The following is a 15,058-nucleotide window of genomic DNA, read 5'->3' as shown; positions in this document are numbered from 1 at the left end:
CACTTATAGCTTTATAACACTGAAATTTAGGAAATAATGCACAATTGGTTCAAGAATGAATGTCTATTCCTGAACCAACATTTGCTTATTATCCCCAACAAAGGCAATAAAAAAAACTGCACCAAACTGAAGACTCTCTGACATGGCAGGATCAGTAATTGGAGGTTAGGAGATGCTCTGAAAGGCAGACTGGGCTCTCAAAAGCAGCGCTGCTCTCTCCTTTAGTCAGATGGATGGCAACAAAAGTGGTATGGAAAGGGAACAGCAGTGGGTGGACAGGCAGGAAAAGGCTGTGTCAAAGAGGAGGAGAGGGAGGAGGAGAAGGAGAATGTATTTCTAGAAGCAGAGAGGCCTCAAATATCAAATATAAATTGCAGCATGATTTTTTGGGGCTCTGCATGATGAAGCCATGAGGGTTCTGCATGATGAGGCCACCAGCCAGCCAATGGGAGTTGCTTTGGAAATGCTCAGCTGCTTAATGAAGAGCATCTTCTTCACAGGTTTTGGAAAGGGTCCTGGACATTGGTGCTTAGGGCACCAACAAGGGAGCAGGGCCAGGCAGGAACTGGTTCAGTTAAGAAGTCCTCAAGGAGTTGCATGCTCCCTGCTCTGAAAGCACTCTGTGATGCTGCTGAGAATGGCACCAACCCTGCTGAAAGCTCCTGGCTCACTGGCCTCATCTTAAGCTTCTGTCTTCTGAGGTGGTGTGATCTCCTCTGTGCTTCTGCATTGTGCTTTGCAGATAAATAAATGGGATGTATCCCATCTATGATTCTGTGATAGGTGCACTAATGCTCTTCAGAGGTCACTTCCATCCCATTCCAAGGTTCTGTGATCGGCACAAGAAGGCATGCAAAGGCTCTGTCTGCCCCAAAACATTGAGCACTTTCAGTCCCCTGCTCTCTCATGGATCTGCTTCTTGCTTCTAGGAACTTCTGTGCAGAAAATCCTGTTTCTCCTACCTGCTCAGAGGCAAATCCAAAAGACACTGCCACCTTCAATAGCTCTCTGAATGCAGAGTAATTTGTAAATACTCACATAGCCTGTGGATTTATGGGGCTCCTGAATAATGCTCACCTCCAAGAGGAGCTAAGAAACCATTTGGGGACCACAATCCTGCAGTCATGACCTCCATTGTTCAGAGACACTTCCCAGCCCTTAATCAGGGTCCCAGCCTCATTCAGCCCCGAGCTGGAACCTTCTCCAAGCTCTGCTCAAGATCCAGGTCCTATTTTGTGTGGTCTGTAGTGTTCAATTAGCTATACTCAGCAATTGATTTTGTGTCTCTGGTATAAGTAACACTCTTTCCAGCATGCCATGGTTCTGCTCTGTGCCCATCTTTCCCCCCAGAAGCTGCTCTGTGTGATGGGTGGGCTGCAGCTCTGCTGGCTATGACACAGCTCAGCATGTGCAGGTGATCCTCTCCAGGCTTGGCCTTGCTTGAGGAGTCTTCAGAGTAAAAGGCATCAAATGTGAATGTAGTATCTTGTTATTACCAATGCAAATCCCGAGCCTTGTCTTAGTTCTTAATACGGCCCCTACAGGGGAGAGAACATGAGTGCCTTATTTTTAATACTGTTTTGAAATCAGCACTGGATTTCAGATATGCAGGTGTTACTTGGAGGAGTGATGGTGACTGGGTCAAAAAACCCCTCAAACTTGGTAAAATGGTTCCCATTTTATCATCATCTATTCTTTCCACACTCTTCACTGTGCTGCCCTGGCTGCAGCTCAGTTCCTCTGCTATTCTGTAGCCGTGTGCACAAAGAAAATCTTGGTGTTGGTGCAGGGGGAAGAAAGCCCTCTTTTGGGAAGAAACAAGCCCTGTGGTGTAACCTTCAGTGGATATACAGGTGGAGAGAAAAGTAGTGGTGCCTCTGTTGGGAACCCAGGGAGTGCCCCGTCCCCCATGTCTTGGTGCTACAGGCTGCACCCCTGTTTTGATTTCTCAGTCCAGCTTTGGTGATGCTTTTGAGTCCTGTCCCTGCACGCAATGCTCTCTGTGCCTCCTCCTTGTGGGGCTGAGCAATAAGGAGCAGGATGAACCCCCCCAGTACCTGTGTTTAAAAAAGCAGAGGAATTTTTCCATCCTCAGGCACAGAAGTTCATGTGTTAAGTTGTAGTTACCCCAGCTCAAGCCCAGCTGCTGCAGATACACCCAGGGACGTGAGCATTACATCTGTAAAGGAAAGCCACTGGCCTACAGCAGGCAGAACCCAAGCCAACAGACAGAGAGAAAGAGCCTGAGGGGCTGAATTTTAGAGCTATTAAATGATTAAATGCAAGGGGAAAAAAAGTTAATTTAGCATCGCGGTTGTGATTTTACACACCCAAGAGCCTGGAAATTGAGAGCTCTGCTTCTCACACAGGGATCGTAACTTGGCACTGCACAGATTGTACAGTATGTAAAATTAGACTGGAGAAATAGTAAATATGCTGCAGGGACCAATACTGTCTTGGCAGAAGGAGGATGGACTGAGTGGGACCCAACAGGTCTTTTACGCCTCTGACTTCCATAATTCTGTGCTAATAAAAAAACATTGCACAATGCCTGATGCTAATCCGCAGCCCTGAGTGGGGTGAGGCGGGAGCTGGGTTGTTGTGTGAACAAATAGCGGCTGCCCTCGGTGTATTTGAGTGGAGCTCAGCTGCTATTTGAGGGAGGGCGTGTGGGCATTGGCAAACAGGGATGGGGAGATGCACCAGGCTGGAAAGGCAGGTTGAGGTCAGTAGGGAGTAAGGCGCCCCTGTGTCTCTACCCAGCTCTGCCCCCACCTCCCCAAACCTCAGTAAATACCGGCATCTTCACGCTGTTGCTGGACCACAATGAGCTCTTCTTGTGTTTATGGCTCTGATTTGGTCACCTAATTCTGAATTGTATTGATTTCCCCCTAAACGGCATTGAAAAGCCTGATCTAAGCACTCTTCTGTGGCTTAGAGTTATTTGTCCTGTCTGCATGAAAAAGCAGGACCAAAAAACAAGCCTCTAATTCACCCACGGTGCCAGCACCGGTCATTTGGCAGCGAAAGTTGAAGGCTCAAGTGAGCCCAGCTTGGAGGATGTTGGTGGGATTTTCCTGCTGTGTGCTGGTTCCCCTTAGGACCATTCCCTCTGGTGTTCCAACACCTTTCCCTCTATATCACCCCACATGCTGGGACAGCCTGATGCAGTCACAGGGAACTGGAGGAGTTGCTGCTTTGCCAAGCAACTGCACTTCCTCAAGATGAGTCATTCCAAGCTGACTCTGCAAGGAAGCCGCATGGGCAAGGTCCCTTCCAGCCTTGTCTTAGGATGAAAACAGTGTCACAGCTCAGCCAGTTGCAGCAAGGACAGCACTTGGAGTCCCAGGAACCAGAAGAGCTGGGACAGGCATCCAAGTGATGGTCTTACCAAGACCTTCTGGGAAACAGATCAACACATGAAATCAGGTCCCTCCTGGGATGCAAGGACAAAGCCTCCTGTGGAAAAAACCTAAAAAGCCAAGATCACCAGCCCAAAAGAATCCAGACCTCTCTTCTGTAGAGCTGCTGAGACAGAAAAGCAGAAGTATCTGCTTCTTCGTCTCCTGGTCCCAGCTGTGTTAACACATGATCCATGATAGAGGTATTGCAGATGGGTGCACACCAGCATTAGCAGCATCAGGCAGAGCTCACTCCTGCCCTGAAGCCATGGGAAAGGACAGCTTCTTTGTGGTCTCCTGCCCATGCATGGCTCTCTCAGAGAGGCAGAATGAATTTGGTTGCTGTTCTCAGTTTTGCTTGACCCCTGTGACCAGGGTGAAGTTATGCTTGGGGCACCACATCAGTGTACAGCTCCTACTACTCCCAGTGAGAGCTGGGCTTGATGGCGTGCAGGAAAACAAGGCTGCCTCTGACACAGAGCCCTTCTGGCTTGCAGCCAGGAGCACTGCCAGTGTGGAGCTCTGGGCTGATGTGATTTGGCAGGGCTAGAGCTGTTAGAGAAGCTCTGTCCCAACAAGGGTGTGATGAAAAGGCAGCAGTACCAGGACAAGACACAGACATAATAAGGCACAAGGAGGACACCCTGTGCCCTGGTGAGATCCCACTCAGACCAGACCAAAGCTGTTGATTCAGCCAGTCTGATGATATGGTACAAGCAGAAAAATGACACTTAAGTTACTTGTCTGCTAAGGCAGCATTTCCCATCCTCCTACAGTCTCTGCCAGCCAGGGCTCCCCACTGGCCTGCAGCCCAAAAGACATGGGGAGCTGCTGCATCCCATGGGCTGAGCCAGTGCTGCAGCAAGGACTTGGCCCTCACTTCTGCTGTGAGACTGTGTGTCTCCTGCTTCCAGCAGTGGGTCTCTGTTCTGTGGTTTCCTGCTGTTTAGCACTGTGTTTTCCTGGGTTTAGCACTGTGTTTTCTCCCCAGGAGGGTGCTGATTCTCTGCCACTGCACAGCCTTGCTGGCTCCTGTGCACGAGTGAAACAAGAGACACCATCCTGATGGTGCTGCCATGCTGTCTGCTCCTGTCACTGGAGCTCAGCTGGGCAGTGGCACGTCAAGCTCATAGCAGGGCAGGCATCACACCTCCCCACTGCTGGACCATCACGTCCAGGAGGGAGCCCGTGGGTTGGATTATCATTTGTGACAATGGAACATTTGGTGGTAAAAGTGCCCCCTCATCCTCAGAAGATGTTGCATTAAGGCACCAGCCCTGTGCAGCTGAGCAGCTAGAAGGGCCATGAAGGCCCCTGTCACCCACAATGGGCATCCCCAGCTGGGCTTGGGTGCAGCTCCAGAGGGAGGCGAAAGGGGAGGCTGGTGCAGAGCTGGAGCAGAACTTCTGCAGGAACATCACAGCTTTGCCAATATCCACAGGAGGATGTTCTGTGGTCACATCCAGGCTGAGGGAAGAGGTTTTCCTGCTCTGGATCCTGCCCTGAGCCAAGCATGTCGGAAGGGTCAAGTCCCTTCTTCACAACACTCCTGAAGTAAACCAAGGTCTGCTTCCAGGCTATCGTGGTGTGATTGAGTACAAGTCCTTTAGCACCCATCTGTTATCTCTTAATTAAAGTTTCTTTCTAATTATTTTTTCTTGTCGAGAGCAAAGCTGCTGACACCAGGGATTTACCAAAGTAGAGCAAACAAATGCGGTCTCTGCTTTCTGCAACTCTTCATTAATGGACAAAATTAACTTGGAGCAGTCCATATCTTTGGCTACATCAATGACACTTAATTATGCTTGTTTCCTTACAAAGATATATCCAGTTTTAAATCACTTGTGGAAGAAGTGCCTCCTTAAGCATGAAATTTCTTCTCCTTGAAGGAAGATTTCTGCTGGCAAGAAAAGCTGTGCAAAGACCAAGTAGCATCACAGGGAATAGATGTGAGATCAAGAGTAGGGTGTGCTTTGGGAAGCTGGTGTCAGGAAACCCTCTCCATGGCCAGGGGCTGCCTCATCTCAAGAAGGGCAGACCTCAGGGGCTGTCAGGCTGCACAGGGGAGTGGAGCCACTGGCATTCCTTGGACACAGTTGGTGCTGCTCAGGCCAGTGTGCATGGGTCCTGGAGCAAGGGAGAGGCCACAGGATTGTGCCACTACCCTGTTCCATGGCTAGAGAAGGCCAGGAACATCCTCTCATAGAGGCTGGTCAGGCCACCTCTCTGTCCCCTTGCCCTCTCCATCCTCTGGGGCTCTGTGCTCATCTCCTGTGGGCAGATGCATCTCATTTATCATGGGAAGTTGAGGAATGAAAGACCCTTCTGGTTTATATGCTTGGAAAGCACTTAGCATAGCCCTGGCACTGTGTAAATATTAAATGTATAATTTATTCTGTAACAGACAGCTAACTAGCTGAGACAATTATTTGTGGCTGGTTTCTCTGCTGTGGGAGGGACGTATGAAGACCAGTGGGGTGTTGTGAAGGCCTCTGTCCAAGGATATGTATGTAGTGCTCTGTCCCACTGCAGAAGTTCTCCATGCCCCACTGTCAGAGAAAGTGGGGACCTGGCCTTTGTCACTGTGTTGGTTTCGCCATCTGCAAAAGAAGGGCAGAGCCAGAGGTTGTGGAACCTGCAGAGTGCTCTTCCCTCTCCCCAGAAATATTGCAGAGCCTTTCTTTTGCTCATTCTCTGCTTACACAAGCCACAACCCTGCAGTGCATTTTGGCAGAGCGCTCAGGGGGAATATTTGTCCCAGTCTGCCTGCAAATCACTGTGACAGTGAGGGTGATTTTGGCCCTGTGTGTGTCTGCTGGATGCTGTCTTGCCACAGGCCCTGGCTGAAAGACCCCCATTAAAGGGCTGTGGTGAGCGCTGGTGCCAGGAATGCAAACCATCCTCTCCACTTCCTCTGCTCACTGTTCCAGTGGCCCCTCGGGTGTCTGGGCATGGACCCCCCCGTGCCACATCTGTGGGCTCACATGCCAGTGCCCAGCAGCATTCCTGCCATTCCTGGCAGCTGCCCGTGCTGGCTGGGTGGGAGACTCAGCTGGAGCAAAGGCACAGGAGATGGAGTGGGACAGTCCCAAGAGGAATTCTGCTCCTTCCTAGTACAGTGCATGCCAGGGCAGTGCTCACCTTTTTGCATGATTTCCTTGTGCTGATTTCCTTCCATTTTTGATGTAGGTCAAGATTTCATGGAGGAGGATGAGGTTTCTATTTGATTTCCAGCTGGATGGGTTTGGGAAGCATAGAATATATTTCTATGGGCCCCATGTCTCAGCTGCCTTGTCTCATTTTCCCTCCACACCTCTCTGCTGGATGGCTGTCTGCTGTCCTGTTGGTCCCTGTTGCCAGTTGCAGGACCTATCAAGCTGCCACTCATCATTGCTAGTGCAGCAAAGCAGCTCACAGCTCATTTCACCAAGCTGCCCCAGGTTCATTACTAGAATGTGTATGTTTATCCCACAGCTAGAAGCTCTGTATGCTTATTCCCATCTTCCCTCCACTGCAGTTTTGCAGAGATGTGGATAAAGCTGTAATTTCTCCCATTGTGCGTCACCATGGCTCCTTTCTAGATCCGGGACCTCATGCTGTTCCTGGCAGAGGATGTGGCCCGTAGTGGGCTTGGATGCTGAGAGGCATGTTGCTGATTGGGGTGAGCCCCTCTATGATAACATCACAGTCCTGTGATGTCACTTGTCCCAAAAGCCAGCATGCTTTGGAGAAGCAGGGTGGTGTAGGGGCAGGGCAGGGCAGCATCTTGGAGTGCCAGTTGTAGCCAGTGGTCATATCCGTGTTGCTGGGAGGGAATCTTTGGAAGCGTCTAGTCCAGTGCCCCACTTGGAAAAGCTCTGTCCTCAGCAGAAGACAACAGCTTTGCCAACAGAGCCCCAACAAACCCCATGGATGAGAATCCTCCCTCTCTGTGGGTACCTGTCCCAATGCTGTGGTACCCTCCAGGAGAACAAATTATCCTCCATGTCCAGCTCAAATCTTCCACCAGGACACTCCTGTCACCAGGTGATATCCATCCAAAAGGGCTGGCCCTGCACGACAGGCACCATCGTGGTCATTGATCCATGGGTTACCAGTGAAATGGTGACATGGTGACCAGGAGTGTGGACAAACCTCCCTTCCCTCCCTGTCCAAGGCAGCTGTGGAGCTCTGGGTGCATTCCTAGCCTGCAGGAAGTGTAGAGTCCCAGCAGAGCTCTGGTCATCCCTGCTCATCCCCATCCTACAGCAGAGCTGCTGTTCTCAGTGGAAGACAGGCTTCTCCAGCATTCCAGGGGAGCTGTCCCCATGGTGCCCTTTCCCAAAGGGGCTGCCACACATCTGATGTCACTCTGGTTGGGTGGGACTCCCACACCTGGCATGGCACAAGGGAGGACATGAGCACTTGTGTCTGCTCCAGTAAGATCCTCAGCAAACCCTGCTGGAATAAATGCTTCCTCTGAAGCTGTGCTTTGGGTTTCTCCTTCATCAGGAACCTTAAATCATTGCCTTGGAAAGGAGCATTGCTTTCAAAGACCTGTCTTCCAGGAATGGCTCCCTCAGCCCTTCTGGATGAATGCCAGTGTGTTTGTACTGTGTTTAAGGAAATAAGTCAAGGTGACTTTTTTTCCTTCCAAACTTAGTCCTTCAGCCACTAGCTACAGAAAAGCTCTCAGCCACAGTCCTGAGAGGCAGAGCTGAGCATCCCAGAGCTTTCCCCCCATCTCAGTTCTTCTCTGGAAATAGGCACCCAGCAGGCAGGAGCCAGGCAAGAGAGGCAGGTCTGTGGATCCTTCACTGCACTGAGCCTTTCTCCATGCAAGGCTGGTGGGTAGTGCAATCATGGGTGTCAGAGTGCCTCTGATAAGCAGAATTCCAGGTGTAAGGACAGGATAGTCAATGGTTGTGTCAGCCAACAGGAAACGGGAAGACAAAACTTCTTTACCTTATGCAGTAGAAGAAATTAGAGAACTTGAGTAAGATGCTTGAATTCTTTCTGAAACTCTGATATCTGTATTTGTGTACCCACACATGTGCCTAGTCATCTGTCTGTCCATCCGTTCACCATCCAACCATCCATCCACATCCAGAGCCATTCAAGCAGCCAGCCATCCACCCAACACCACTCACATTCACTGTCCTTCCATGCCTCCTTTCCTCCATTCCATCTGTGCCCATCCACCCTGTTGTCCGTCTGTCTGTGGTTACACACGTTCATCCATCCACTGTCTTCTTCCACTTCTGCCTATCTGTCTGTGTATCTGGTCCTGTTCCAGCTACCCCTCCTCACACAGATGCTTCATCTTAGATGTTCTCCTCTCTTTCTGCCTGTCAGTACATTCTCACAGCTTTTTAAAGACCATTTAAATACACTTTTCTCATCAGCACAGCTTCCCAAAGGTCTCCATCATTGGCTTCTGCCAGAAATGGTCCTGGGGCATCCCACCAGCACTTACTCATAACAAACCAGTTTTTCCTTGTCCTTAGCACCCCCTTTCCCAGCAGGGATAACATCCCCAAAGTTTCTCTATTCCTGTCAGAAGCAGGTATCCTGACAGACCATCTGCAGGATGCGGAGACCTGCCAGACACACCTCCAGAACCAGCTTTGCAGATGGGATCAGGATATGGGCTTAGGCACAAGGAATGCTGGATCATATCCATGTGGCCCCACCTATCAGTGGTACCCAGGAGCTGATGTCTGGAGAGGGAGAAAAGAGAGGAGAAGCCTTGGAGGTGCTTATCCCATCTGTCTCCACTATCAGCTGCTTGCAATCTCCCAAGGCTCACTGGGCAGCTCAGTGTTTTGGGTCATCTGCTGTGAATTCATTTACTCACTGTTCCCCCCTCCAATGTTGACATCAACAGCATCTGAAGGATATAGATTTCTGTAATTTAATCACAATTCGCACAAAAAAAAGACTACTTTCTCTTGCTTGTCCTGCTCCCCCTTATTTTATTACAAGAAAGAGCGAACAGTCCTTCTCCATTTGTCCTCTTCATGTCACTCGTCATTGCTAAGGTGTCTGTCATGTCTTTGCTTGGTTGTGCCCTTGTATGGATGAAGAGTTAGAGTCTACTAAACCATCTTTACATGGAATCTGTTTCCAGCCTTAGCTGTTCTTGTTTGCTTCCTTTGCCCTAAGCCCTGAAAGTATCCTTGCATACCCAGGGATGCTGTGTTCATAACAGCATGGGGACAGGTTTGCTCATGACTTCTGAGTTGCACTGCTTTCCATTTTGGGTTTGAGTTCTCAGTCACCACTGAGCTGATGTTTTCAGGGAAGGGACTGTGATGACTCCAAGGTGGGTTCCCGTGGAGGCTGTGGCACATTTGAACTCATGAGTGTCTGTAGGGGAAGGAAAGCTGCACGCATTGCACTGTGTGTTAATCAACATGGGTTGCTGCCTGGTGGTCTGTACCATGATGTCCTTCTGCAGCCCTTTGGAACCCAGCTGTGCTTTGGCTGCCCTGACAGCCTCTGCAGCACTCTGTCTTCTCTCTGCCCTGACCCCTTTTACCTGTGAGTTACGAGGGCCTTGGGCAGATCTGATCCAGCTTGGATCTCCATCAGACTTCAGCAGTGACATCTTCTACTGCTAGATTTTACAGCTTGTTTTCACCTTTGGTCTCGTGACTTTAGCTGTTATAAATCCTTGCAAGGACTTTCCCCGTGTGTCAGGGCTGCTTAGTTTCCTTGGAAGGCACCTTGTCAAATGTGATTTTGAAGCCTGGGAGAATTTTGAGAACTGAATCACCCTTGTCTGTGCACAAAAGCTTGATGAAGACTTGAAGGAACCTCATCTCCATTCATCCTCCTGTCCTGCTTCACCCTGTGTCATGCACATGCACTCACGTGGTTTTATCCTTGCCACATGCACCTCAGCACAGCCAAGTGTAGCAACACAGGAAATATTCAGTTGCCAAGGATCATTAATGAATGTCAGCTCCAGCTCCTGTCCAGAAACCTGAGAAAATTCAATTAGGCAGCTGGTGCCCAATGAGCTGTGTTGCCCCACTCGTGAGCTGCTACATCAAACAGCTCAGCAAGCATCATGTTATTGTGGAAAGAAAAGAAAACCCAGACAGGGAGACAAACAGCACTGCGTGCACCATGCAGCTGTGCCTTTCCACAGCATAGCACAGTTAGGTTACAATCCTCCTGCCTGGTTTACTGGATAGGGAATTGCAAGGAGAATCACCTGCTTCCCATCTGCACTAGTAAATACATAGAGTTTGCTGGTGACAAGTCCTGGGGCTGTGTCATCTCTCTCCTGGGAGTTTGTGACACATGCATTTGGTTTGTGTTCTGCAACAAGTCACCTGGAACATGACTGGCAGTGTCTTGTGTGTCTGGCTATGCTGTGGGGCGTTTGGCTGGTGAGCCATATGTGCAGCCCTGACATGTGTTCACCATAGCAAAGGTGAGAGGAAGCCATCCTGTGGGTGGAGGTCGTCCATGATCCTCTGGTATTTGTCAGCTGGTCCACTCTAGTCTAAAATAAGTCATGACTGGGGACAGGAGCAGAACTTGGGCTTCCCTGTCCACCAGCAAAGTGTCACTCCACAACCCAGTCCTTCTCTTTACTTCCCGGATGGGAAGCTAATGTCTTATTTCCAAGGCAGCTGAGCTCACCTGTTATTCCCCTTTTCCTTCCCACAGACAGCCACACCCAGTACGAGCGGGTAGGTGCAGACGTGACCATGAAGTGTGGCTCCATGGACTGGGACGCAGCCGTGACCTGGACAGCCAACGGCACCGACATCGACGAGTCCCACCTGAACGGCTCCTACCTGATCCTCAAGAATGTTGACCTGTCACAGAGTGGCCAGTACTCCTGCTACGAGGGCTCCTCCTGGCACCTCAAATACCAGACCACCCTGAGGGTGGGAAGTGAGTACCGCAGCATGTCACATTGAGGGGGACAGTCTCTGCTCTCATATTGACTCCCACAGCCTCCACTCCTGCTGTGCCAGACCCTCTACTTTCCATACATGGGGTTGTCCACTGCACACTGCTGTATGAGGTCCTCATGGCATACTAATCCCAGCTGGAATCAGCCACTCTGCCCCAAGCTTTGGATCAAAGCCAGTAGATCAAACGATGCCTCAGGAATAATCTGAATAATTTGTAACTTCTCCCTCTAGCCCTGTGACACAACAACCATCTTTGTGGGTGGAAAGAACTGCTGGAGATTATTGCACTCAGCAAGGAGAAGCCCTGGCTGGGATTACTGCAGTGTGGTTGTTTCAGAGGAGCACCCAAAAGGTGTTGCAGGATCCTGGGTGCACAGGTGTGCTGGAGGACAGCTGCTCATTCCCCAGCATTTTGCGTATTTCCAGCACGGGATGCGCTGATTCCCGGGCTTCAGCGGGGGAGATAAGAGTTGTGCTGTATTTTGCATGATGCTGAGAGCTGATGGCAGCTGTGTGTTTTGAGGGCTGCTGTGTTTGTACAGCTGATAGCAAGTGTGTGTTTTGCAGCACGGCGTGCGGAACTGGCAGCCGTGGGTGTCTGGGAGCACCAGCCGGCATAGCTGGCTGTGGGATGAGAACTGGGATGCACCAGCTGGGAACACCGCCATCCAGGGATGTGTCATGTAGGTGGCTGTGTGTTCCCAGGTTTGGAAGACACAGCAGAGTCTTTCTCTACTCCTTGTCTCACTTTCTGCACCTGGCATCACAGCCACAGTGGTGTTTCCATCCTAGGCCATGCTCCAGAGACAGAGGGTCCCAGGAGGGTCTGTGTAGTAAATATGAAAATAAAGCATGAGGGGTTCACTGCACCTAAAGATTCAAATCTTAGAGATGCTCTACAGTGTCCAACTCATTTGAGGTCATGTGGGATAGATCCTGGTGTCTGGGCCAAGGATGCTGGAAGGAGCTGGAAGGCAATGTGAGAAGCAGATAAGGGAAAGCAGCCAGTACAGGGCAGGGATTACACCAATGAGTGGATGTGGGGGTTGGAGCATAGCAGACAAAAGGCCACTGCCACTGCCTAACAAATGAGTCAGGGGCTTTTTAGCTGCATTATGGTCAGGAGGTGTTCACAGCTAGTTCAGAGCCACAAAAGGCAGGAGCTGGGTGCAGTGCAGGCAGCAGCACAAGGAGGTTGTGCAGTTCCTCTGCCTGGGCATGTGTTCACCAGATCCCATCTAGGGAGAGGTCCCAGGCTGTGCCAGTGCACAGAGAGCTGCAGCCCAGGCCTGCAGGAAACAAGGGGAGTGGGGAGACGTCCACAGCCTCCAGCCACCTCCTCTGCAGCTGTGGCACCGCTGTGATTTTGCAAAGGCTCCTCCATCTGCTAAGCACCTCGCTAATAGTAATCCCTGTCAATCCGCTCAGGGACCCGTGGGAATTGCTCAGCGTTAGAGCCCAAATCCTGCTGTTCCCTATTACTGTGTGTTCCCATTTGCTGCAGAGTCACAGCCCCCTGAGCACTGGGCAGCTGAGGAGCCCAGTTGGACTCTGCTGGGGCCACCAGCCCCTGGAGAAAGGGTGACAAATAAATAAACAAGTGTCTGGCATTGTTAACACAATTAACTGTGCAAGGAACTAATCAGGTGAGACGCTTTTAGTGGTAATTAATTTAACAGTCTGGATTTTAATTTAGCGTTTCTCTGTGAGGTTTTTCATCCTAGCTCTGCACCCCCAGCTCCTCCCTCCCCCATCCCACCCTAAGTGTCCTGGCTCTGCTGGAAATGATTGGTTCCTGGAGGTGTGAGGATTCATGCAAAGGAGTGGATTTGGGAGCATCCCAGCAGGGAATTGAGGTGGTCTTGGGCATGTAGCTGGAGATGGGTGACTTGTGGGAGGTTTGCAGTACAGGCCTGTGGTAGCATTGCTGCTGCAGTTGAGTGCATTGGGAGCCCAGACCTGGGATTTGAGGGCTCTTGGACTCATTTCATTCAAATTGCATGGGAAATTAAATGAAAACATGCCTCTGCCTGCATATTTCTCTTTTGCTGGGGCAACAAGAAAGATGACTGCAGCAAGAGTGAGGGGCTGGGGCTGCACGTGGAGAAGTGCTGGGGATCTCATTAAATAAATTATGGTACCTGGAATGCGCTCCCTAGGCAAGGCAGGAGTGCTCCTGAGTATACACCACCACAGGAAGGATGTGCAGAGGGAGCAGAGAAGGGTTGAGGACCAGGAAAGGGTGTCAATTAGCAAAGCAAGCTCTGTCGTGGGGGTCAGCGAGCACAGGGATAAAGGGAGACCTGCCAGGAGTCAAGCTGAGCGAGACCTTGCAGAGGAAATGAAAAGGGGGGGTTAGCCATATAAATACAGAGCAAACGAGGAGAGTAGAGCAGAGTTGGTTCTGCAGACAGGTTTCAGGGGAGATTAAACGTAAGCTCTGCAGAGCCTGGTACCAAATGAACCCCACCGGGTCTGAGCAGCGATGCTGAGAGCAAGGGCAGCACAGGCTAAGGGAGAGGAGGGAGCACAAAACCTGGAGGTTATCCTCTGTTCTGGAGGCACCTTCAAAGACCACAATGCACTGAAGGCTTGGGGAGCACCTCATCCCCCTGTGAGGACATCTGTTCATTAGCAAGGCTCGTTAGCAGCTGAGAGGCCCGTGGTGGTACCCAGTGCAACGTGTCTGCTGTGCCGGAGCGAAGGAAAAGTCCTCGTCAGACAGCCTGACCCCACAGCACAGTGGGGCTGCGTGGTGCACTTGGAAGAGGGAGCAATTAAAGATGGAGACAAATGGAAAATGGGAAAAAAACACAAGGGGGGCTTGCCAGGGATATATCACAGCAGATTAACCTGATAGCTCTCTTTGATAAGGGAACCGGTTTTCTAAGCCCAGAAATGTGGTCAGTGTAATCTGTCTTGACTTCAGTGAAGAATTTGCTATGGTGCCACATGGGAAATTATGAGTTAAACCAGAGAAAATGTGGATTAGTATGAGAATTGGAACACAGCTTAGGAAATAGCTACAGGGGATCAGATTGTGCTGAAAGGGGGAGCTCCTGGAAGGGATGGGGAAACTTTGGCACCACAGTTGGACTGTATTTGGGCCACTCTCTGAGGTGTTATCTGTAATGGCTCTGGCCCACAAGGACTAGGGGCTTTGATTGGATATGCCAGTGGCTAAGGAGGGAAAAGAGGATATCTGGGGTGGGGATTTCATGCTGAAGGGACCAGCATGCTACATTAGTGTGGCAGGCACAAATGTGTGGAGGTGTTTTATCAATGTGCTTCAGCAGGGGGGAGGGAAGGCACTGATAGCTCATCTGATCCCTGAGAAGGGTTTAACACCCAAGTGCACATCATGGGGGATGTGGCTGGGAACCCTGCAGAGGCTGGGGGTAGCTGGGCTGTCTCACTCACTGCAGAGATGGGAACACTGGTGCACATGTAGGGGGACAGTGTGCATTCAGGGATGGCAAGGAGGGTTCCCCAGGCTTGTCTATTGTTAAAGGTCCCAGGTCAGCCACTTACAAGGCAGGCATCCTCCTCAGCACGAATTGGCCTGGGGGTAGCTGACACTTCTGCAGGGGAAACCTCTTCCAGGGCACTTTGAGGAGTGACTTGTTCATCTTCAGGCAGCTGTGCATGAGGTGAAGCACAGGAGAACAGCCAGGTGTTCATCTTCAGCGATCACCTGCCCTGCAGCCTGACAGCAGCAGATGCCCACGTGTGGCCAGAAGC

At 50.7% G+C, this 15,058-nt stretch overlaps 1 protein-coding gene across 4 annotated transcripts in view; it reads left to right on the top strand.

Annotated features, from left to right (window-relative positions):
* The window catches only part of CNTFR (ciliary neurotrophic factor receptor), a 200,008-nt gene that overhangs the window by 132,877 nt on the left and 52,073 nt on the right, over nucleotides 1–15,058 (top strand). For all 4 annotated transcript variants that reach the window (XM_039700754.1, XM_039700753.1, XM_039700756.1 and 1 more), the window contains one exon: nucleotides 11,064–11,294. In XM_039700754.1, coding sequence (XP_039556688.1) covers nucleotides 11,064–11,294 — 231 coding nt within the window. The remainder of the gene's footprint in view (nucleotides 1–11,063; nucleotides 11,295–15,058) is intronic.

This window comes from Passer montanus, unplaced genomic scaffold (assembly GCF_014805655.1).
Source record: "Passer montanus isolate IOZ18808 unplaced genomic scaffold, ASM1480565v1 scaffold143, whole genome shotgun sequence".
In the NCBI taxonomy this organism is placed as follows: Eukaryota; Metazoa; Chordata; class Aves; order Passeriformes; family Passeridae; genus Passer; species Passer montanus.
The sequence above is the reverse complement of the archived record's forward strand: the minus strand, read 5'-3'. Positions and strand labels throughout refer to the sequence as shown.